Here is a 25,542-nt window from a genome sequence, read left to right on the forward strand (position 1 = left end):
ATCTTTAACAACTGCAAAATTACTTTGATACAATTTACATCACCATTTTTGATGCACTTATTTAATATCTGATATGGGCAATTCTCTATTATGATTATGAAGTGTTGGTACTTATACTTAAACGATATGAAAATGCGCTCATCACAGAATAGCTGGTTGTGATATTATTACTATTATTATTAATCTGCGTATAATCGTTAAACTAAAGACAGCATTATGTTTTTTTTGGTGACTTTTCAGGCTTAGTTGTTGACACCACTGAGGTCCTTTCATAAAACCTATTTCCCTGTCGCTACCGCTATTCCTACTATTTCTCAATGAAAACACGTAGCCTACTGTACTCTGCTGACAGTACAGGTATCAAGGTGGGAATGGGATGTTTTTAACAGTAACGCTGTCCTGGAGGAGTGATTTAGATACCTGAGAATGATACAGAACAAACATATGTCATGAAATCTGACTGTCTGTGCAGCTCCAGAGAAGTCAAGATACCGCTTGCAGGCTTTGACAAATTAACGGCGCTCAAGAAGCTTTAAAGGCAACATCTTTGCCTGCCATCACAGAACACTACACCTAAACGCGAGCATCATTTCCGGGCTCGTCACGTCGTCTATAGTGGAGCGGGATATCGGTGTGAGAGGAGCGGGCAGCGGAGCGGTGTCGGTTAACATACCCGGGCTGCTGGACGATAGCATGGCTCCGGGAAAGGGAGCCGGGAAGCCCGTCTCGATATGGGACAATATGCGGATACGGTTCATTGTTTGTTTCCTCGGAGTCTTCGTGTGTTACTTTTACTACGGAATATTACAAGAGACTATGTAAGTAACACTTAGCGTGACGTATGTTATAGAACATTGTCCTATCCTGTGCCAAACTCCATTATACAATCTACGATTGTAACGCTGACTTGCATGTCGACAGTTACCGAATCATTTCTAGCTTAATTGTACTATGGCATAGCTATAAGTAATGCACAACAAACGTACACCATTTGCCAGTGGGTTCAATCTACTCGTTGTGCAAACTCATGTAAGATATACAACGTTATCTTTACCGATGACAAAGACAAAGCTGACATTAAATTGTCATATTTATGAATGGAGTTTGATGTGATATTCTTTTCATTTTAGAAAATGCCAGGTATTGATCTCTAAAGTTATACCATTCAGCAGGTGATCTATATTTGTAGTTCACTAAAGCTACTATGTCACTACCCGGCTCATATTATGTGTGTGCACTGTGCATACAGCAAACCTTTCCTTATTTGATTAACACATAAGACCATAATGGTTGTATAAAGTTGTCTAGAAAGGGTATATAAAGTAAAAGAAGACTAGTTTCTATTGCATATCACATAATGAGGCCTGACACAGATGGTATGTTGTTACTAAAGGGGACAGGGATCATATCTGGTTTCAAAATGAAAGCTTACCTAGTGTCTCACAAAAGAAACTCTCTCACGAACATAAATGATGCCTGATAAATGCCTATCATTCTATGTCTTTATTTAATACTATTGACATCACTTTTTCCTATATGTTCTTGGCAACTATTGCCCATTGAGTTCAGTTTGCAAGTTGTTAAAGATGTATGGTTCCCTAACCAAATGTCACCACCCCAGCCTGTCACTTGCAGTATGGTATCTCCTTTCTAAAGGGGCCTTTCCATAGCTTGAAGACTCTTGAAAGTGCTCAACTCTAATACCATTTACCAGCCCATACTTTTGCTAGGATTGTCATTTGAGGCTATTTCAGCCTCAGATACAGATTGTCTGTGATCTGTTGCACTCAACACAGTTTGTTCCCCTTGACTCGTCCAGCACTCGAGGCAGCTATGGTCAAGGAGACCAAAAGGAGAAGTTCGTATTTGCCCGGACATTGGTCCTCATCCAGTGCATTGTCAGTGCTCTGTTTGCTAAGATCTGTAAGTATTTACTATATAGAAGAAGTACTCAAATCTATCCAAATGGTTAATATAAAATAAGATAAACATTATCTGAGGCTACTTCTACCTCTTCATCATCAGTGATCCAGTTCTTTGAGGGTTCAAAGCCAGACCACACCCAGAGCTGGCTTTATGGGCTGTGTTCCCTCTCTTACCTGGGAGCCATGGTGTCCAGTAACTCTGCCCTTCAGTATGTCAACTACCCCACACAGGTACATATGCCCTTTTAGTTGGTAACATGATTCTAATATGGATTTATGAATGTATCATTCCGTCTTATCCTAAATCTTTGTTTTCTTTGCCAATAGGTGTTGGGAAAGTCCTGCAAGCCCATACCAGGTACATCTGAGAATCACTTCTGTAATCATACGTTGTGTGATTTGACAAATACATCTTATTAGAATGAAGGTACTTCTCAGCTGGTTTCATGTAATGACAAGCCTGAATATTTGTAGTTTTATACTAAACAATCTATAAAAGTAGGTATAAACACTCAAGTAATAATCGGGTGCAGTCTATTACATCTCATGCTCATTTAAAAAAGTAATAACAACTAATGAGAATAGGAACAGTTCTGTCAAACTAATGTTTAAAGGCACAATGAGTAGGATTTTAGAACATAGAGGCTCATGAAAAATAATCCCACTCTATCATCACTCATGACCCTCACTCACCTTTTTTTAATAATATGTTCAGGACATTTCTTGTTGTCCATTGCTATTATTATGATGTGTTTTCAAACAGCCATCAAGAAATCCTACTCATTAGCATTTAAAGATTGCTCTTGGTTAAAAGTGAATTAGTGCATTTGTGCAGTTTTGTTCCTGCCTACATCTGTTACAGTGCAAGATCCATGCCAAGTCGTGATCTGTGTCAATATGACTAACTCAGAGGTTTCTAAATCTCATAGGTTAATGTGTTGATGTATCGAACTTAAACAAGCAAGTCAGAATACCCTCGTGTATATATAGTATAGTACATTACAAATAAGAGATAATCTGATATCTCTCTTAACTGATCAAGTACATATTGGGTAAGCACAATCTTTTCACATGTGAGCAGATATGAGCACACATGGCAGTTTACAGTTTGTTCTGTTTGTACATGAATGTTATATCTCACTGCTTGTTATCTCTTGACACACACACACACACACACACACACACACACACACACACACACACACACACACACACACACACACACACACAATAAGACAGAGAGAGACACACACACACACACACACACACACACACACACAATAAGACAGACACACACACACACACACACACACACACACACACACACACACACACAATAAGACAGAGAGACACACACACACACAATAAGACAGACAGAGAGACACACACACACACACACACACACACACACCACACACACACACACACACACACACACACACACACACACACACACACACACACAATAAGACAGACAGAGAGACACACACACACACATTTTCGCAATCCATAATTTCCACTCTCAGGGGGGAAGGCTTGACATTTTGCATCAGGGTAGGATTACTTCAAATCCTAGAGATGTCACCCTGATATTCATGGCTTAAAGAAAATGTCCATCATGCTGCTGTTGTGTGGTTGCAGTGATGATCCTCGGTGTGACGATACTGAGGAAGAAGTACCCGCTGGCTAAGTATCTGTGTGTGCTGCTTATTGTGAGCGGAGTGGCGTTGTTCCTCTACAAACCCAATAAGAGCTCAGTCGCAGACGACCATGTCTTTGGGTTTGGAGAGATTCTGCTGGTGAGTTTAAACGCTTTATGTTCCATCCAGTCTGCTTGTATCTAGGAATGCACCCATCGTGAAATTCTGTGCTGATAGACATTTAAAACCACATTTTGATTTTGATGATAGCCGATACTAGTGTTTTTGTTTTTTCTGTCATTTATTTCCTGTTTTGGCCAAGGAAAGGAACACATCCTCATCATAAAAAACTGAACCATTTCAAAGTCACTTATTACAATAAAATGTCAAATTCAACCAATTTATAAAACAACATATAGATAGATATATAATCTAAAAATAACTGCTTTAAAAGCCTTTTTTCCTGCTGTACAACTAAAGCACTCAATAAAAAGTTCCTTTTATAGTCAAACAGAAATATGTGTCTAATGAAGCATAAAATAAACACATCAAATGTAAATCCAACACAACAGTTAGCTGCTACAAATTTAACACAACGGATACAAATGGTTGTAGATGTTTGGCAGTTGAATTGGTGCATTCCTACTTGAGTCCCATCTGCTGCCAATCTATCGGTTCCTCCCTCCTGAAGCCATGGTTACTGTGACATTTCCATGACATTTGTCTCGTGCTGTGTTTCGCTATGTTGTAGCTGGTCTCCCTGACATTGGACGGTTTGACTGGTGTGGCCCAGGATCACATGAGGTCTCGCTTCCAGACCAGTGCCAACTACATGATGCTGAACATCAACATGTGGTCCACTCTGGTGCTAGGACTAGGTGAGTCCACCGTGCTCTCTGCCAAACTCTTGTCTCACCAAAAATGTGCTGTGAAGTGCCAGGAAGCATGAAGGGTTTCATTCCAACCAAAACTACAGCAGGCCATCTCACTGACTGGCACAGCTGCAGCTAGAGAGGAGAAACTAATGAGCAAAATCACCGTGGTGTGGCTCAATGGCGCCAACATATAGCAGAATGAAACTGAAACACTGGTGCACAAGTCCTGTTGGGAAGCAGTTGCAAATTGTCAGAGAAAGCCAAAAGCAGTGGTTCAACAATATGTGGCTTTTTGCAGCACTATAAAGGGGCTTTGCTGAATGTTAATTTGTTATGATTTTATAGCTCTTTTAGAGGTTTTTAAAAAAAACTTTGAATGTTTGTCGTCATATTTTATATTTCGTAACCCAAAATAATGTATCCTTGAACTAAATCCTTAATTTCAAAAGTGATCCATCAAATACAAAGATTAGATTTGGGAAATGACAACCTCTCTCTCTGTTTTCAATAGACGTTGACTTTTGGACGTTACAATGCTCTGGAGTTTTTGGAAACAATTCTACCACTGGAATCTAATTTTTCAAACAGGATACCATCAATCATTTAAGCATTTGCCAAATATGTTTATGAAATCCCAATTGTATACAGAATGAATAGACAGACATTTTTTTCCCAGCATTCCAATATACATTTTAGAATTTGATTTCAACATTATTATTTTATGTTAATTTACTCTCATTAGAGCTGTGTATCATCACGGTCGTCACACAGCTATTATATCATTGCTGTTGGTCTAATGCACTGTTAAATGTTATGTCATTATTCGTTGTGTTGATCTGTATTCTCACGTCAGGGTGAATTACAGATTTGATGCTGTAGAAAATGGCCATCTGAATAAGTGAAAAAGAACGAAACAATAACAGTGTGTGTTAGAGGCTCTTAAAGAGAAGACAAACACCATTCTCTTCGGAGTTTAAAACTAATTAATTCAGTCGAGGCAAAGTGTTCAGTCTTATCTTTATAGATAAGGAATCCTGCACGTCAAAGCCGTCAGTTCTGTGAGAGGGTTGCAGGAATATATTGAAGAATAAGGCACCAAAAGAGATGCAATATAACGAGGGGCTTTCTAGTGTTAGTCACTAATCGGCTGAGAGATAACGATCAAAAGGTTAAAGCCAGTAAGAGAACTATAAGACACTGTTATCACTCGTATAACTAAACTAATTGGCAGTGCTTGCTGTCTCTCACAAAGTGCCAATCTCTCCTGCACATTTGCTTCACACTTTCATAGTTCGTATTACACTTAAAAAAATGCTATATGTTTTCATAAGTGATATTTGAGTTCCAGGCTATTAAAACTCCTTCAAAGGGCCTCAGGTTAAGGTTTGCACACCCATAAAGACACCACATATTCATACCTTTTTTATAAGAAGTTGATAAGCTTTGAAGTGCTGGTATTTCCCAAAATATAAAGATGTTTAATTCTTCCCCTCCCACAAATCCATGGCAGCCCCACACCTCGGCTTCATCTTCCTGTTGTTAGCGTATTTCACCACTTGGTGGGGTCATATGACCACACCATCAACATTATCAACAGATTTTGTATAGTTAATAATTTGTTTCAATACTTGAGCTGTTAGTGTTTTGATATGATATTATAATTATTTTTCACTTCTGCTTTCAGTGGTATTATGGACAGGCGAGGTCTGGGATTTCCTGAGTTTTACTGAACGCCACCCGAGCATCATCTACAACATCATACTGTTTGGACTGACCAGTGCTTTAGGCCAGGTGCGTGGATGGAGATTTGAAGAAATCCTTTACTTTGAGATACATTTTTGCCCATTTGCCCTCACCATCGTTACCTTATCAGCAATGGATAGTGACTTTAACTTGAAATCCTCAAGGTTATAACTTAAATGTCTGTTTTTTTAAACTCCTCGATCAGACCTTCATCTTCATGACGGTGGTCTACTTTGGGCCTCTGACCTGCTCCATCGTCACCACCACGAGAAAGTTCTTCACCATCCTCGGCTCCGTTCTTCTGTTCGGCAACATCATGACTGGGATGGAGTGGTTTGGCACCATCCTGGTTTTCCTTGGTGAGAGTTAACACTTTGTTGCCTTCTCTAGATTACAGTATATTGTAATGTATCACTGTAAAATTGAAGATGGACTTTTATGAATTTATTTTAAAACCGAACTTAGCAGGTAGAGCTTCACTGTAATAAGATACTCCTGTGTGATCACTCGGTACCAAATCCTAATTTAAACATCTTGTATGCTTCTTCACTACAATGCACCTTTCAGCTTGTTTGAGATAAAAGCCGTCTAATAGCAGGAACTTTGTGTTAATGGCTGAGCTCTTCTTGCAAAATGCTGTTTAAAACATTTAACTGTACCCTGAGACAGTTACTCCGTGTGTAATAACAAACACTGTGCCAATTGGGGGATACTTGGGCTTCCCACGCAAAGATTTGGTTGAGTGGTAAATTATGCAATGAGAATTTAGCTAAAGGGCGGTCAGTAAATATAAGGCTGTCAAATATTTAATGTTTTTACTGGTTAAATTGGTCACTTTATTGGTTAAATACAGGGTGTTCAACCTTATTTTCCTTTGCTCTTTAATCACATCTTTGGGTTTCTCTCTTTAGGTCTCGGATTCGATGCTAAATTCGGCAAAACCCCCAAGAAGACGACACACTAAAACGTCAGGAGCACGAGACAGAAAGATTGCAAATTGAAACACTCTAAAGCCAGTATCATATTTTCATAAAGCGTTCTGTAGAGGCACACTGTATGTGCCTATCATATGTTTAAGTATGGTCAGATGTTTCACTTAACTGTATTTAAAAAGAGAGTCTAGCTTCTATTGTTTACTTAGGATACAGCAAAGAGACACATTTGACTTGGGATCGAGTCCTGAATGAACTGTGACAAGCCATTTATTTTCTTTTTTTCACAAAATACCTACCTTTTGTAGAGGAATTTGGACTGACTGAAAGAGACGGAAAGTACTGTATCAGAAAAATCTTTATGTTTCTGAAACCAGCTAACCTCCCTTGAATGGATATTGAAACCAAACAAGGTCTAACTCATGAACTTCCACAAAATAAGGCTTGGTTGGCAAAGTCATGCTTGAATATGTGTAATTATCACATAAAGATGAATGATTAGCAAACAATCAGCCAAGTATCATGTCATTTAAAAAATATAAACGGTTGTATGCATCGCATTGTTGTATGTCCAATCATATCATTGAACTGTTTTTACTTTTATTTTCTACAAGTTGAAAATAATTGACCATAAAAAGGGAAATTGTGATAATTGATGGTGATTTTCTTTTTGTTACAGACTTACTTTACTTGAATGGTTCAATCATTCAGTTGAGATACTCATCTTTGAAAAATAGCTATAAAATAATAATAGGAAAATCATAAACGCTTTTAATATAACAGTTTTCTTGTATTTTGATAAGTGCTTTACAAATTAAATGTACTATTATTATTATTAGTATAAATTGCTTACACACTAAATGTTACGTAAAGTACAACAATTGAAACTTAACTTCACCTCAAGTCATAACTAAACACATTTCAAGCTTTGCACCCAATCTGAATTGAACATGTAACACACTGCACAAGTTTCTCTACATATAAGACAGCAATCTAAATTTAAATGAATGCGATTTAAATGGGGCACCAAATTGACCTATAAACATGCCATCTTGCCAAACACCTCATTTCTGGATTGTCGCCTCAAATCATATGTCAGGAAACTCTTTTAATCAACCATGGAGGAGGCCTTCGACCAAATTTATGCAGTGTCTGTGCAAGGATGAATTTCCCATTCAAGAAGATTGTTCCCTTGCCATTTCCCCGAGAGGACGCAGCCTGTGAAGTGGACAAAGTGTTAGGACCAGATCTGGTAAAGAAATGTTGGGACAAGTTTTCGTTTGTAATTCAGGCTTTGTTCTTCTTACTATATTTAGAATGTGTTCTCTTCTGATTTACAGTGCAAAATACAACCGTTGGAGATGCACAGAGGTATTGATTTGTTTTGCAATGGTGAAAACACAAGTGTGCATAATACCCTAAATAGCACATTAGAATAGCACAAGAGAGCAAACACCTAAACATAATACCCTAATAAATAGCACATTTTCAAAATGAGGCAATTCGTACAAAAGTGTGTTACGAAAATAAAAAACATTTAGAGCATTAGGGTATAGTGCAATGTTTTCAGGTAGGCTATACATCTTTTATCTTTTATTATTCTACCATAGGTGGAACATGTTTGTAATTTAAGGGACACCTGCTTAAACATAGGAAACAATGTTGATAGGATATTTCAATTACCTCAAGAGTGTTAAACGAATGCACAAGGCTTAGTTGGAACCACAACTTAATTAAAAACAATTATCAGATGGAAGAGCAACATTATGTGAAACGGGGGGTGTTTTAAATTAAATATAAACTACATTATATTATAATGTACATTTTTACAGTTATAAGCTGTAGCCTACCTTCAGCTTCACTGTAAGAACACTACCAGTTAAAATACGTGCATATGGATTTTTCTTTTTTCTCTCTAACCCTAACCCTTTGAAGCAACTTAAAAAGCTAAGCTACTTATTTGTTCTCTTTTTAATTTAATTTTAAAAAGACACTTAAAAACTATAAATTCATTAATTCCTTGCTCTGTATGTATAATAAAGTTGTGTTATATCATCTTAATAGTATCCTTGTAGTATTCTCCAAGTCTATTTTTATTTGAACCTTTTCTTTACAAAGATTGTATTTCGTTCATTTTTATCGGATTCTGTTTTGATTCTTGCTGCTGTGAAGGGCTTTGTGATTCTGTTTTGATTCTTGCTGCTGTGAAGGGCTTTGTGATTCTGTTTTGATTCTTGCTGCTGTGAAGGGCTTTGTGATTCTGTTTTGATTCTTGCTGCTGTGAAGGGCTTTGTGATTCTGTTTTAAAATATTTCATGCAACAACAAAAAAACCGCTTTAGCATTGCCCGAATAAAATGCTGTTTGGAAATAAAAACTAAAGCCATACAGTTATATATTGACAAAATGGTACACAATTACTTTGTATATACAGCTGTAGTGTGCCATTAAAGCTCTACAAGGTACTGATAATAATTACTAAAAATGTGATTTTGCCACGGTCCATCAGGCGGTATTTCTAGCATCCTCTCGGAGCTACCACAGGCCTTTCTTCCGCCCGAACTCGCAGATTTAAAGTGTCCACCGTTTTGGCAAGACCGGTTGTAATCCGTTTCTTACTGTACAAAGTCGGCCAACACAACATCAAAATGCTCGGCACGGTGCGCAAACAGCTTAAGGGCCACCCAGCTGTAAGTATATTTCGGTTTTATATCAGAAAAAGAATGATATTAGACGATTTTGTTTTAAACGTCATCATCCGTGAATGTGTGTTGCTAACTTAGTTTAGCTAACCAGTTACCCTTAGCAAGCTAGCATCCTACCTTTGACCGCACTGACTTTGAGAAATTCTGTTAAACATTTAAAGATGCTTTACTGGTAATTGTATTTGTTTAACTAGTATACTTCAGTACACGGTTTTCTCATGCAGGGTGTTGATGCTTTGGTGTCAAATAAGGTCCCGGCTTCATCTACAAGACGATAGCAACGATTATTAGCAAGAGTGTTTGCTGTGCTGAAAATAGCATCACATGCTACTAGTTGGCGTGTTAGCTCGCTAGGTAGCTTTAGCAAGTTTGTTTTCTAGGTGTTTACTCTTCCTAGAACTTAACATTTTGCACATATCTGTGAACAACTGTAATTTGACTTGTGTAAATTACCTCACAGTGACTGCTTCTTTGTAATTAACCATATGATAATGAAGAATAAAGGTGTCAACACAATGCAGGTGTAGTCTGCAAGGGCAAATGATTTCAGGTAGGCCTACAGTGAGCATATACGTCAAATTGTATAGGCAACTGTGCATTTCAAAGATATGTTGTCTTGTCTAGTTGTGCCAGGCAGTGTTAATTGAAATGCTTCCTTGAGCTGTGACAGTTCGCCTTTATGTTATTGAAGGTTACTTATCCTCCTGTCTGTCACCTACAGCTGATCCCTCTGTTATTCTTTATCGCTGGGGGGGCAGCCATGTCCATGGGGTACCTTGCTCGTCTGGCCTTGAGAAACCCTGATGTCTGGTAAGGACTCTAATCATTAAACAGGAAACGTTCTTTTAATATTACTTCCGTTTTTATTTTTGCCCTTTTCTAAAATGGCAAGTGGCTGGTAGGGGTTACATGTTATCTGCTGTTACTGAGATTTGCAGATTAGAAAAAAAGGAAAAGATGCTGACGGTTATTGTAAATAATAATTTGACTACTCGTTGAATGTCAAGTTAAAGTCTCTGTTGTTGAATCTTTCATAACTCTAATTCTCCTCTATAGCTGGGACAAGAAGAACAACCCAGAGCCCTGGAACAAGATGGACCCAACACATCAGTACAAGGTGAGACTTTGACACCACATTCTTTTAATCGTACTTTTGTTACAGTTTTGATTGTATGTGCTGAAGACTGTTGTTTGCATTGTATGGATCTTTGACTTGTTGCTGAGCCATGAATAATTCCTTCAATTAGATTAATCCAAACACATCATCTGGTTAACCCTTACCTCTAGTAAGACATCTGATGAAGTCATTATCTTCTCACACTTGAACACAAGTTAAAAGGGCAAGTGCAAGATTATGCTCTGCCAAATACCCTAAAACTTGTAGTCACCCGAACTCACTTTCGGCTTTCAATGCATTTTTTTTCTGAAATTTCCACTGTTGAACTGAGATTTGTTTTTGTATTCTCAGTTTTGCGCAATTAACATGGACTACAGCAAGCTGAAGAAGCAAGGCCCTGATTTCTAAAGATCAAATTTGCTGGACCAAATGCATTAAGATGAGCTGATCCGCACAGAACCATTTTAAACTTCCGAAGAAGAACATGAGGCATGCAGAGGCTACAACCGCACAATGATTCATATTTAAGTTTTCTGATTGCATCCTATTTGGAAACCATGTCTCTTAATTCTCATTTTCAATTGTTGTTCAATAAAGTGAATGAGTCTTTTCTCCATACAGAGAAAATAAGTCATTTCATTTATTTATGGGCATGTTTCTTTCCATGTTCTTGATCATGTGTCTTTTTTATTTGTATTGTCACTCTTAAGTCATGCAAATAGATGTTTGCATTAACAGCCTCCACCCTCTGTTTACAGTTATGTCATGCTTCTCAGTTACTACATGAGCTGTGCGCTAACCTCATTTTACTTCCGTCCTACATTAACCCAGCTGCTGGTAAGATATGTGCCACACTGTGCTTGGCTGTAATCCAGAGCCTTATCAGTATGGCACGGGCAGACTTTAACCTGTTCACATTAAAGCAATGGGCTCCCTCTGGTGGCAGTATTTACTGCAGTTTATGAGGCCTGCCAGTTGCAGGGCTTCTGCTACATATGTTATTTTTAGCTTTCAGGCATGCTGTTTAAAGGGAAGAGTGAGGCACCATGTCTCTCTGCAAAGGTTGACTGTTTGTTTAAAGCAATAACATGTTCTAGTGTAACACTGAGCAGTAGAAACAGTATGGGAACATGTTGAGGTGTTTCTCTTTATAGAATGCCATCGCTCTCAGCCAGATGAGTTTGTAAATGTCAACAGGTCGTGCCGTCCCATATGCAGCTCAGGGAAAATGTGACAAGGATGAGCAGCCAACGCATTGCAGAAAATGTCAAGGAGACATTCATATTTGAATAGAAGCCCACATCTAAATCTTCACCCGCCCTCGGCTGGAGCAATCATGTATCTCATTCTTCACCTCAGGAAAAATTAAGTTCTGGTACATCATGTTATAGTGCCTAATTTTGGAACAACATTTGAAATGTTTCAGCATGTTCACACCAACTTTAAGAACCCCTCGTACACACAAAATAACTTTATTTATCCTGAGCTCATTTATTTGTTGATGTAACCTGTGGTTTTCATCTTCATTGAGGCAAAATGAAAGCAAGTGACTTGCTGTGGCTGAAGCTTTTGAAGGGGGAAAATCAACACTAAATGACTCATTCTTAGGTAAAGGAAAAAACATGTCTGCCTTATTTATGCTGCCGGGTTGTGAGTTATTAGCCTTTTCTTTAATTAGGAGTGAAATATTTCCAGCAACCATGATAACTTTGATAAATTGCTTACATGATATATAAACAATTTAATAGCAGAGAGAAACATCTAATTTGGAAGTTAATATAACCCATAGTTTCCCACTCATTGTCTGTACGGTACAGAATATTTTGATGGTGAAAATCCTTCTGCAAATCAGGGCTTTGGTAAGGCAAGGCAACTTTATTTATATAGCACTTTTCAACACAAGGCAATTCAAAGTGCTTTACAAAAAATGAAAGACATTAAGAAAATGGCATTTAAAATCTGTCATTAAAAAGAAAAGCTAATAAAATAAACATTACAAGAAAAAATACATGGATAAAAGTTACAGTGCAGTCTAAGATATGAATAGTTCAATTAAACATTAAAAGAAAAAGTACATGGATAAAAGTTACAGTGCAGTCTAAGATATGAATAGTTCAATTAAAAGCAGCGACAAAAAGAAAAGTCTTCAGCCTGGATTTAAAAGTAGTCAGAGTTGCAGCGGACCTGCAGGTTTCTGGGAGTTTGTTCCAGATATTTGGAGCATAATAACTGAACGCTGCTTTACCATGTTTAGTTCTGACTCTGGGGACAGAAAGCTGACCAGTCCCTGAAGACCTGAGAGATCTGGATGGTTCATAATTTAGCAGGAGGTCAGAAATGTATTTTGGGCCTAAACCATTCAGTGCTTTATAAATCAGCAGCAGTATTTTGAAATCTATTCTTTGACACACAGGAAGCCAGTGTAAAGACTTCAGAACAGGAGTGATGTGATCCACTTTCTTAGTGTTAGTGAGGACTCGAGCAGCGGCGTTCTGAATCAGCTGCAGCTTCCTAATATATTTTTTAGTGAGACCCAGAGATGTTCACAAGTCTTTTTTTGCAAGTCCAAGTCAAGTCTCAAGTCTTTGGTCACGAGTCCAAGTCAAGTCTTAAGTCTTTGTGGGGTGAGACTTGATCAAGTCTCAAGTCTTTGGTCACGAGTCCAAGTCAAGTCTCAAGTCTTTAAAAAATAAAAGTCTCATGTCTCTTCTGGTTGTAATAAGCCTTCTATTGTCTGCTGCTATCCAGTCTGTTAAGAATACTGCACAGCTATATCTAAGAAATTCAAAGCATTTACTGTATCTGAAATATACTGAACTGGTGATATTAAAACATGACCTGTTCCAAAAGAGATATCTACCATTAACACAATTTACCAGCCAAATGCTGGTAAATCATGCAAGTGGCTGGTACTGTATGTTGCACGCACCAGCCACAAATAACAATGGCAATCTATTGAGTGGCTGGTAACATTTCAACATTCACTAGGCTAGCCATTTGGCCAGTGGACAAAAATGTTAAAATTTGACCTCTGCAACCGTATTGTTTAATTACACTGGGTCTCTAATGACATCTTTTAAGTCTACTATAAATAAACATATTCCTCTATCCTCTCACTCAAACCCAGTGTAATGGTAACCTGATAAACCTGTAACATTAACGTTACGTGGTCAACAATAAACCTGTAACCTGCCTATAAACTGACAGATGTATTTATGTATGTAACTATGTATTTTTCTACGTTTAACGTTAGCCAGTAGATGGTGGCAGCGGAACGTAATGATTAACGTTACCGACCTTTTTTATGTCATGTCAAGAGTTGGATGTCAACGCCACTCAACGCAAACAAGTGTGACAAGCAAACATTCACTCATCTTTTCAAATATTCAGTTACAAAGCTAGTAGCAAGCTAAGTTAACATTACATAGCTAAACATGTTTGCTAACCGTCCATATGCGTTAATGTGACTGACCTCTCCGGGTGAGTTTTCAAGTGCCTGATGAAATTTGACGTTGTTGCACCAGCATCCTTGATTTTAATATTGCAGACTTTGCAGTGTGCGCTCCTTTTGTTGGTGCCGCCGGCGTTTTGTTCGAAGTTTTTATAGTTGAACCTAATTACAAGCGGTACAGCTGCAGGTGTGCCGCCGGTCGCCATGGTGTGACCATGATGTTAATATTAATGTTAAAGGTGGGGTAGGTAAGTTTGAGAAACCGGCTCGAGATACACTTGTTGTTATATTCCATGGAATGCTCTTAACATCCCGATAGCCGGCCCGGCTAAAATAACTGGATGGCCTATCTGCCTGTCAGCCTAACAGCAGAGGTACTCATTAAACTGAGCGCCCTCCAACCTAACAAGGCCACTGGCCACGACAATATCCCCTCCAAATTCCTCAGAGACACAGCAACCGCCATCTCACCAGTCATAGCTCACATAATTAACCTCTCCATAAAACAGGGAAAAGTACCCAAAGACTTCAAAATTGCAAGAGTAACCCCCCTGCACAAAAAGGGCAGCAAATTGGACCCAGGCAACTACCGCCCTGTTTCTATACTTACCTCCATCTCGAAAGTCATGGAAAAAATAGTATATGAACAGGTCGAAAAGTACCTCGCAGAAAAGAAACTAATCTATGAATTTCAATCTGGCTTTAGAACATCCCACTCCACTGACACATGCCTTCTTTATTTGAGCGACCACATCAAACAAAAGGTGGACGAGGGCAAGTACTGCGGCATGGTGATGCTGGACCTACAAAAGGCTTTCGACACTGTCAATCACCCCATTCTGATTGACAAGCTAAAAGCAATTGGTTTTGATAAACTATCGGTGAGCTGGATGCAATCCTACCTGGAGGGGAGAGAACAGATGGTGGAGGTAAACGGTACTCTGTCCCCCCCCCTCCCAGTGAGCTGTGGTGTTCCACAAGGAAGCATATTAGGTCCGTTACTGTTCCTAATTTATGTAAATGACATGTCATCAGCATGTGACTGCAACTTTTTCCTGTTCGCGGACGACTCAGCCCTGCTGGTCTCTGACAGGAACAGGTTGCAGGTTGAAAAAACCCTCAGCTCCGAGCTCGGCAGAATCTGCACCTGGCTCGCCGATAATAAATTATCATTACACCTGGGTAAAACAGAGTCCATTCTCTTCGGTTCAAAACATAATCTCAGCAAATCCGACGACTTCTCAGTTGCAGTGGGCGACATTATTGTCACAAGTAAGAAGGAAATTACATACCTAGGATCTATTCTTGAGGCAAACCTCTCCTGTGACAAAATGGCATCCAATGTAATAAAAAAAGTCAATCAAAGAACTAGATTCCTATACCGGATCTCCTCTCTGGTAAACAAAAACACCCTGAAAACTCTGGCAGGAGCACTCATTCAACGGTACTATGACTATGCTTGCACGTCATGGTACCATAGCACCTCCAAGGCGCTAAAAATAAAACTTCAAACATCGCAAAATAAACTGGTCAGACTACTGCTTGACCTTTCATCTAGAACCCACCTCACCTCTGCCCACTTTGACAACCTAGGATGGCTTAGAGTAGACGACAGAGTACAGCTTGCAATGGGCCTGGTCTACAAGATCCACTACACCTCTATGGTACCCATGTACATGTCAAAATTCTTCCCAAAGGTCAAGGAATACCATGATCATAACACCAGAGGGAGCTCCACAAATCATGTGAAACCCAGATTTGGCACAAAAAAGGGGGAATACACGTTTCGCAATTATGCCACATCAAGGTGGAACGCTCTTCCCACAACTGTAAAGGAAAGTAAAACTATACTTACCTTCAAAACCTCTCTTAAAGAGCACCTTCGGGGGAGAGCATTGCAAAACTGGCCCCGGTAATGGTACAAATCTCAACCTGTCGTTCAATGGACAGCTTCCCCCCCCCCATCTATGTATATACAAATGAGAGCACCACAGACCGTGGAGGCTTTTAAAAAAGGCCTCAAAACCCATCTCTTCAAAAGAGCCTTTGCCTAGACCTTTTTATCACCCTTTTATTTATTTTTTATTGCTTTTTATTAATTCTACCGTGTTGTGTAATGTTTATTTATACTGTTCATGCTCACTACTTGTAGCACTTCGGGATTTGAAATCAAATATGAAGTGCTTTATAAATGGAACCCATTATTATTATTATTATTATTATACTTGCATTTTAGACTCTGTTACTAACTGTATATCTGTAGACTTGGTATGTCTTAAATGTCCGGTTAGGATGTATTAGAACGAATTCTAAAATGAAAATTGTAAATAAGCAACCTGTATGTAAAAAACCACCTGTATGTACATTTTAAATAAGCCATCTGTATGTCAAATATGTCTTATATGTCTTAAATGACATGATGAATTGGAAATGGGGGACCCTGATGTAAACAAGACGAAAGTCTTTCTCTGGTCTGCATCCCCTTAACAATTGTATGTTTTGAGCTGTACTGTACTGTACCCAATATACAAGCTGTTAATAAACTTTTCAATCAATCAATCAATCAGCCTCCCATCAGGGCACAAACTTATCTCGTGCCCTCATTGGTCATGTGCGCGTTCGTGTGTGTTGGAGGAGGGGCTCTGTGAGGAAGTGGCAGATTTTCTCCGGTTGTGTATTTTCAAATTCTAGCGATCTCGAGCCGGTTTCTCAAACTTACCTACCCCACCTTTAATACGCCAAAAATAGAAAACACAATGATTGTTCACGAGTCCCAAAACACGAGTCCAAGTCGAGTCCGAAGTCTTTTGAGCAGGAGTCCAAGTCAAGTCTGAAGTCTCTGTGTGTGCGACTTAAGTGCGACTCGAGTCCGAGTCACAAACTCGAGTCCCCATCTCTGGTGAGACCTTTGAAGACACCATTGCAGTAGTCGAGTCTACTGAAGATAAAAGCATGGACAAGTTTTTCCAAATCCTGCTGTGACATTAGTCTTTTAATCCTAGATATATTCTTTAGGTGATAGTAGGCTGATTTAGTAACTGTTTTAATGTGACTGTTGAAACTCAGGTCAGAGTCCATGACTACACCTAGATTTCTGGCTTTATCTGTTGTTTTGAACATTGCAGACTGAAGCTCAGCGCTAACTTTTATACGTTCTGACTTGGCTCCAAAAACCATTACCTCAGTTTTATCTTTGTTTAATTGGAGAAAGTTCTGACACATCCAGTCATTGATTTGTTCAATGCACTTACTCAGTGTTTGAATTGGAGCATAGTCTCCTGGTGAAATTGTTACGTACATTTGTGTGTCATCTGCATAGCTATGGTAACTTATTTAGTTGTTTTTCATTATCTGAGCCAGTGGTAGCATGTAGATGTTAAAGAGAAGAGGCCCCAAGATGGAGCCTTGAGGAACCCCACATGTCATATTTGTCAACTCAGATGTCTATTTACCTATAGAAACAAAGTTGTTTCTGTCCTTTAAGTAGGATTCAAACCAATTTAGAACTGTTTCCGAAAGTCCCACCCAGTTTTCCAGTCGGTCTAGTAATATGCTGTGGTCAACAGTGTCAAACGCAGCACTGAGATCTAATAATACTAACACTGAAGTTCTGCCACTGTCTGTGTTTAAGTGGATGTCATTAAAGACCTTTACAAGAGCAGTCTCAGTGCCAATTTAGAACTGTTTCCGAAAGTCCCATCCAGTTTTCCAGTCGGTCTAGTAATATGCTGTGGTCAACAGTGTCAAACGCAGCACTGAGATCTAATAATACTAACACTGAAGTTCTGCCACTGTCTGTGTTTAAGTGGATGTCATTAAAGACCTTTACAAGAGCAGTCTCAGTGCTGTGGTTTGGACGAAAGCCTGACTGGAACACATCGAAACAGTTATTTAAATGCAAGAAATTACTCAACTGTTGAAAAACAACTTTTTCAATGATTTTACCTAGAAATGGGAGGTTTGATATGGGCCTGTAATTGTTCATTACTGAAGCATCTAGATTATTATTTTTTAAGAGCGGTTTAATGACTGCAGTTTTCAGGGCCTGTGGAAGAGATTTGTTTACTATATGAAGTAGATCTGAGGCCATGCAAGGCAAAACATCTTTAAAAAATCCTGTTGGAATAATATCAAGGCAGCAGGAGGAGGATTTCAGAAGTTGTATAATGTCCTCTAGGTTTTTATCATTAATCTGATGGAATTGTGTCATGGTGTTTGAATTGATGTTAAGTGGACACAGAGACAACACATTTGCTGTTCCTGATGCAGAGGCACTGACTGCTTGTCTGATTTTCTGAATTTTGTCAGTGAAGAAGGAGGCAAAATCATTGCACGCCCTGGTGGATAGAAATTCAGAGGCTACTGACGCTGGGGGGTTAGTTAGTCTGTCGACGGTAGCAAACAAGGCACGTGCGTTGTTTTTGTTTTTGGTAATGATGTCAGAGAAGAACGATTGTCGTGCGTTTTTCAATTCCAAATTATAAAGGCCAAGTCTCTCTTTATAGATTTCAAAGTGAACCTGGAGATTTGTTTTTCGCCACCTGCATTCAGCTTTTCGACATTCTCTTTTTTCTGTTTTCACGCTCATGGCCTTTCTCCATGGAGATATTTTCTTGCCAGACACTTCCTTTACCTTAGTTGGAGCAATGGCATCTATAACATTTAGAATTTTTGAATTAAAATGATCTACTAGCTCATTTACTGAGATGTTAGCAGGGGCAAGTGTGGACGAAAAATTCTGAGTAAACATTTCCCTAGTATTTTCAGTTAAATATCGCTTTGTGGTTACCTCTTTTTGAACATTTTTGTGAACAGAAATAGAGCTCTCAAAGAAAACACAGGAATGGTTTCACAACATCATTTGTTCCAATGTGTAGTACCACATTCTTCACAGTCGGATGTTCAGCCCCAATATGCAGGATCTTCTCAGCCAAGTCAGAGACCACATCCTTGGGAAAACAGAGTACTTTGGTGTTGTTCTTATTACACAGACCTTTTACATCTCTTACAGCAGATTCACCCACAATCAGACTTTCAGGCCCAGTCGTTAGCTTTCCCTCTAGCCTTTTACTTTTGGAGTAGCTATTGGTCCTTACCCTGCTGTGTGAAGAGGACAGGTTATCCAGGTCATCAGATCTCCGGTTCTTGGTCAGCAGAGCGTATCTGTTCTGGATTGGCACACTTGGTGGTTTAGGAGGATTGTTTGTAATTCTCCCTTTAGCAGCTGGTATACTTTCTTAACCTTACCGAATGTAAAAAATGTTTTGCATCTGAGTTTACTGTTACAATACTGATACAAATCAATAATAAAAGGTCTTGAAAATAAGACTTTTTGTTGTCATGTGGGTACTTTTTAATATCTAATATGGAAATATTGTGTTCAGCCTTGCTAGTGTTTCTGTCTGCATGTAAGGCAGGTATCATTAACTATGTTCACTCTGTGTAGGATGTTAACATGCTAACATTTGCTAATTTGCATGAAGCACAACATACAACTGATCTTGATGGGAATGCCCTAAGTTTGTCAATTTTTAAAGGCTTAACCACATTTATTTTATCCTGATGGCACATATTTAAACACAAAGGTATCACCATGCGGGTAGCATAATGTCAGTACCAAATGTTATGGAAACCTAATCAGTAGTTGCCAGACAGTTTCTCAAAACCACAAATCTAAATTGTGATGGTTTGAGAGGCACTAGTAGGAAGCATTCTTTAGAGATCATACATGTATGCAGAAATGCTGTCAATGTATGATTATCCTTGCTCACCGTCAATGTTTTGTTGAGCGACTTTAAAGCTCTGATGCCATTTTCTGGGCCATTTGTGCTTGCTGAGTAGTTTTCTATTCATGCATCCAATAGATACAGAGCAATATTATCAGGTATTTGGAGTCATGTTTCTGGCCATCTGGTAATGAAAATGAAATATTTTCCAAGGCCCATAACTTTGACCCAGTTTATCAGTTCAAGCTGTCCTGACTGAGCACACGCACCTCGTAACCTTGGCTGCTGTGCTCTCAGTGTTCTGTCACCCTGTTCCTGCCTGTTGGCGTCAGCTGATAGAGGTGTTATGATTTTATCTTGTTATGCAGCAGTTTGATGATGCTCTCAGAACTAGTTAAATACATGGGTCTGAGGTAGAGTTCTTTAGAATTGACGTGGCAACTCTACCGTGAAGTCAGAACCTCTGGCTCTTGGACTTGTGATGTGAATCCTCCGGCCGTAACTCCAAATAAATCATCAGTGTTTGACATCAAAGCTCCTGCTCCACCGTGTCTCCTTCCTGAGTCGGTGACTCCCACTGCATTGCTACACAGAAGTTTCCCTTACAATTTGGCGTTGTCGGCAGGATACCAACAAATCTTCAGAGCTGGTAAGTGTGATTTTCAAATCTACATTTGGATATTGCCTTACCAGAATCTGTGATTGACGGTATCCTAAAAAATTACCTGTGAGACTGAACCCAGGGGATCAGTGTCTGGGGACTCAGTCCTGGCTGATTTTCTCTGTGTGTGCTGCTCGGGACGGAAGTGCCATACAAGCATACACAGCTCATGTTTAGAGAGACCTTAAAAAAAGGCATCAGTGAAGTGGAGCTTCTGTGTGAAAGCAATGCAAAAGATTTGTATTGGACAAATCGCCGAATTCTGGGGGTTTTAGCGGCCAAACACAGCAGTTAAAAATAAGCAGCCAGAGATATTACTGCCATCGCCTCTGTAAACACGGCTCCAGCTGCAAGCTTGGGTGTGTGTGTAAAACCTCCCTGTGTTTGTGGGGCTGGAGAAGTGCAGCTGAGATGGAGAAAGTCACAGCTTTTGTCTATAGCTTTAAACTCACACCACCGCCATCTCTATTAAAAACGAAATGGTCTAAAAGCATTCGTTGTTTGTGACCGTCTTCTACATTGCTGGCAAGGCCGGGGCAGCGCGAGATGCGTGCATCACCCGATGCGCCACAGCTCCCTATACATGGCTAGAGGACCTGGTGGCGGTCCGGGGTGCATACATAAAATTATAGGCTAATTGATCACGGGTGGGCAGTGGCAAGCAGAGTGTAGAACAAAACTGTGTTTCATCGTTGCAAATGAACTCGATGGCAAGTGTATAGGCTGGTCGAGTAGGACTACAGTTAACTGGGCTGTTTTTGGAGAGAAAGGGTAGAGGAAAAAAAGTCTATGTTCTCCTGGTCGGGGGTTCATAGCGCCACTGATGGAGTAGTGGTTGTCGCAAGAGGATAAGCTAGTTATTGCTTTTGGACGGTCTTCAGGCACGATCTTAGCACTTGTACAAGGGTGGACGGCTGGACGCGCGAGTAGGTGCTCCATTTCTATAATTCCCTACCCCCTCTGAAACCTCATAATTCGGACTAAATTGAGCTGGATGGGCTCTGCTGTCACGCTGGTGTTTATTACGAGTTCATGTTTTGTTTGTCTTATTGTTTGTATGGGGGGTCTATATTGGTTTGTCCCGCCGTCTTGTATGTTTTGTAACAACTAATAATGAATCAGTCCATAGCCAGGGTAAAATGAACTAAACTTTAGTTATCTCACCAAAAGTAAATGACTTGAGAAAAATAAATAATATAAAGATGTAAAGCAAAATTCTGGTAGTATAAATGTGCTGCAAAATGAAAATAAATAGCAAAAGAGTGTCTTTATGTCCTGCATCTGAGTGTGCAGGGGAAAATGTAAACAAGAAGCCCACTGTTCAGGGTGTGCGCTGTAGGTGTACAAAGAAAAGAAGATTATATTGCTTTAAGAATCCATTCTTAAATGGTATTGCTGGTATGTTCAGATATCTTTGTGACCTTGTATAAACCCTATGCCCCGTCCTGCGCCCCGAGACCCTCAGAGACCTGCCTGAGGAGATCAGGGTTGCAAAATCTGTTTTTTTTAGGTCAATGTTGTATTATTTGTTTAATTTATTCTTAAATCTATATATTGTATGGTAATAATGAATAAAAACGTAATGTATTGAACACATTCCGAAACAAAGCAGATAAGACAGAACTAGACTCAGACTACTAATTGTTGTTAAAACCTTTTGCACTGTTGTTGCAAAATGGAAACTTTGTTGATTGTCTGTTCCAACTGGCCACTGGAATCAGATAATTAATATAAGTTGAAGTTCAATTACAGTTTGAAAAATAGTTTAACATTCTTTATTAAACTGCTTCAAATTATTTCTCGTATCAACCAATTGGTCTCCATAGACATTACTAAGATTAAAATAGTTGTTAAACTACTGACAAGTTTTCTGAAACCGAGCTTATGGACAATAGAGTAAAGGTCACTGGTTAAGCCAGGATCAATATATATTTTTTGAAGTTTTTATTGTGTGCATAATACATGTTTTAAACCTTGGGCAATCTCTTTAAAATAAGTCATTACAGTTAAAAAATAGATGTTGTTTTCCAAGGGCCTCTCTTTCACAGGCCCACACTTTGAATCAGGACACTTCCAAGTCCTACAGAGATCAGTATCACTTTGTGTTGCAAGCCAAATCCAGGGGTTCTACTCGAGCCCAATTTTAAATACCATAAAGAAAAGTATTGAACCCAGCTCGAGCTAAATGTCAAATGTATTTAATTAATGTGCAAGTGTTTTGATTTATTTAAAATGTTCCAGTCTAGCTTCCTTCGAGTTTAGTGTAAACAACATATTGGTTCTCATAACATTCTCACTGCTGTGCTGTCCCAAATGTTTGAAACCTTGGGCAGACAAGCACACACACACACACACACACACACACACACACCCACACACCCACACACCCACACACCCACACACACCCACACACCCACACCCACACAACACACACACACACACACACACACACACACACACACACACACACACACACACACACACACACACACACACACACACACACACACACACACACACACACACACACACACACACACACACACACACACACACACACACACACCACACACACACACCACACACACACACACACACACACACACACACACACACACACACACACACACACACACACACACACACACACACACACACACACACACACACACACTTTGGATGAGTATTCACTTTATCCAAATTGTAAATTGTTGCCTTCTTTAAAGTTATTAGTAATTCAAGATTCATTATTAAATTAAATTAGGTACATAACATAGAATCAATAAAATAACTTTGACTTGATAATTTTGTTCATAACATTAGACCTTGTCCTCTAATCTCTACTAGAATAAGATAAGTGTGCATGTTTGGGTGTTTTAACACTCCTGTAAAGTACCTAATCTTGTTATCCTTTTCATTACAGAGCTGGGAAAATGGTGTATTGCTTAGATTCTGATCCGTGCAAGTCCAATTTTGACTGACTTTAGTTCTAATGTTAATGTTAATTTGATTTCAACCCATAAATTATTATTTAGATTAACTCAACATTTCACATGATGGATTAGTGTTCCACATTTCTTTTCCCCACTCATTTATTGTGCAATTAGGCCAATGGTAAAGAGAGACATTGATGACCTTGTGTCCCTTTTGTTAGTACGTGGTTCCATTTTGTCTATGGCCTTGGACGGCTTCACTAAGAGTCACCCAGTTCTACCCTGCTACAGTCCGGCTGAGTGCAGTCACAGAGATGCTATGGCTGCTCTACATGAAATTACATTAATGGTCTGGTCCGAGAATGGACACCATTCCCTGCTACCAGAGACAATGCTCCCCCCACCGAGCCATGAACTAAAAGCTTGACATCTGCTTTGAACACCTGGAAGCCTCCCCGCCACACCAGCACCAACCCTTGGGTCAGTCAGATGGGACTAACGGCTTCACTTAGGGCATTTGGGTCAGACACATGACTCTCGTTACCGCAGAGTGGGTTGTTTTTTTAAGGCTATTCATACTGCTATGCAGAGGATGCCTGTAGGTTGGCAAGCTGTTAAAAGCCCCTACTATTTTTAAAATAGGCCTAATGTCAGGGGCCTCTTAGTTCTACATGTATTCACATTATATGGACAATGTTTCCACCTGGTGAAACTAAAGGCTGCACGGTACTCAGGCTACAATACGACCATTCTGTTCTGCTCTGACAATTCAATTGATAGATTCTACATCAAAACAATTAGCTTTTATTGTTTCCAATGATAACGTCACCTTAAGTGGAGGAATGCAAACCTGTTTTCAAATGTAAGGTTTTGAATTTGTTTGACGTTTCTCAGTAATGACACCCTCAGACACCCAATTCCATTCATGCTATGCCATCAGTAGTGACTCAGATGTTAGGGGGAAGAAGCTTTTCCTCCCAAATCAAATAGGCTTTGTTTTTCAACAAAGGTATCAATTTCTTGCTTAATATATGTTTCTCACAATTGTTTTGTTTTTTTGCAAGCTGCACACAGGTGATACTGAGTCTTCTCGAGTAATAGATTATAAACTACACCATGCTTAAATAGACTTTTAAGTTATTATTTCATATGAGACATATGTAAGAAAGGGGAGGGAAGAGTCAATTATATTGAGTAATTGATTTTATATTGGAACATTTATTTCTCAAACCTGTTTTATGGAAGAGGAAAATATTTCTGATAAACTAATATGTTATCAAACGGTAAATGGTGAATTAATATAACATTTAGAATCATTGAGAAGGGGTTATATTCACAGGGACGAGCTCACCTTTAACTTAATACAACATTTCTCTGCTTTGTACTGATGAGTTCTTGCATGTTAAATGACTAGCACAAACCTTACATGTATGCATGTGCATGTGTAAGGAAGGCTCCCAAATAATTCTGAGGGGCCTATCCTATTTTTGTAATTAAATGATAATGTGCTAATCCATTACTTTGAGTTGTCTGCACTCAGGAAAACATCCCTATCAAGTGTTATCCCAATAACTAGGACAGCTCTGAAGGCCAAGGGTCAGAGAGAGAGGGTCACACTCTCCGGCTGCAGAGGGCACCCCCAGCCACGGGCAAGGAGGCACGAGGTCGTTCGAGATGAGAGGATTCTAATCTTCAACTATCTGAGGAGATGGGATGCTTCTTCACCTTTCTGCTCGGTGGGCTCAGGCAGACAACCCTGCGGGACGAGCGAGGACTTCAGAGGCTTCATACAAGGTTCCTTGTTTGTTGGAGGAGCAGATATCTTCCTAACCTCT

General features: G+C 39.3%; 2 protein-coding genes across 2 annotated transcripts; both read left to right on the forward strand.

Annotated features, from left to right (window-relative positions):
• The first annotated feature begins 285 nt into the window (after positions 1–285).
• Positions 286–7,767, forward strand: slc35b1 (solute carrier family 35 member B1). The gene is made up of 9 exons (XM_034219958.1): positions 286–818; positions 1,820–1,923; positions 2,026–2,156; positions 2,253–2,283; positions 3,567–3,724; positions 4,317–4,443; positions 6,125–6,231; positions 6,389–6,542; positions 7,095–7,767. The coding sequence occupies exons 1-9, from the start codon at positions 694–696 to the stop codon at positions 7,145–7,147; spliced, it is 990 nt and encodes a 329-aa protein (XP_034075849.1). The 5' UTR covers positions 286–693; the 3' UTR covers positions 7,148–7,767.
• Positions 7,768–9,545: 1,778 nt separating this feature from the next.
• On the forward strand, positions 9,546–11,583 carry ndufa4l (NADH:ubiquinone oxidoreductase subunit A4, like). The gene is made up of 4 exons (XM_034219960.1): positions 9,546–9,804; positions 10,541–10,629; positions 10,876–10,936; positions 11,288–11,583. The coding sequence occupies exons 1-4, from the start codon at positions 9,763–9,765 to the stop codon at positions 11,342–11,344; spliced, it is 249 nt and encodes an 82-aa protein (XP_034075851.1). The 5' UTR covers positions 9,546–9,762; the 3' UTR covers positions 11,345–11,583.
• The last annotated feature ends 13,959 nt before the right edge of the window (positions 11,584–25,542 follow it).

Source organism: Gymnodraco acuticeps, unplaced genomic scaffold (genome assembly GCF_902827175.1).
Source record: "Gymnodraco acuticeps unplaced genomic scaffold, fGymAcu1.1, whole genome shotgun sequence".
Classification (NCBI taxonomy): Eukaryota; Metazoa; Chordata; class Actinopteri; order Perciformes; family Bathydraconidae; genus Gymnodraco; species Gymnodraco acuticeps.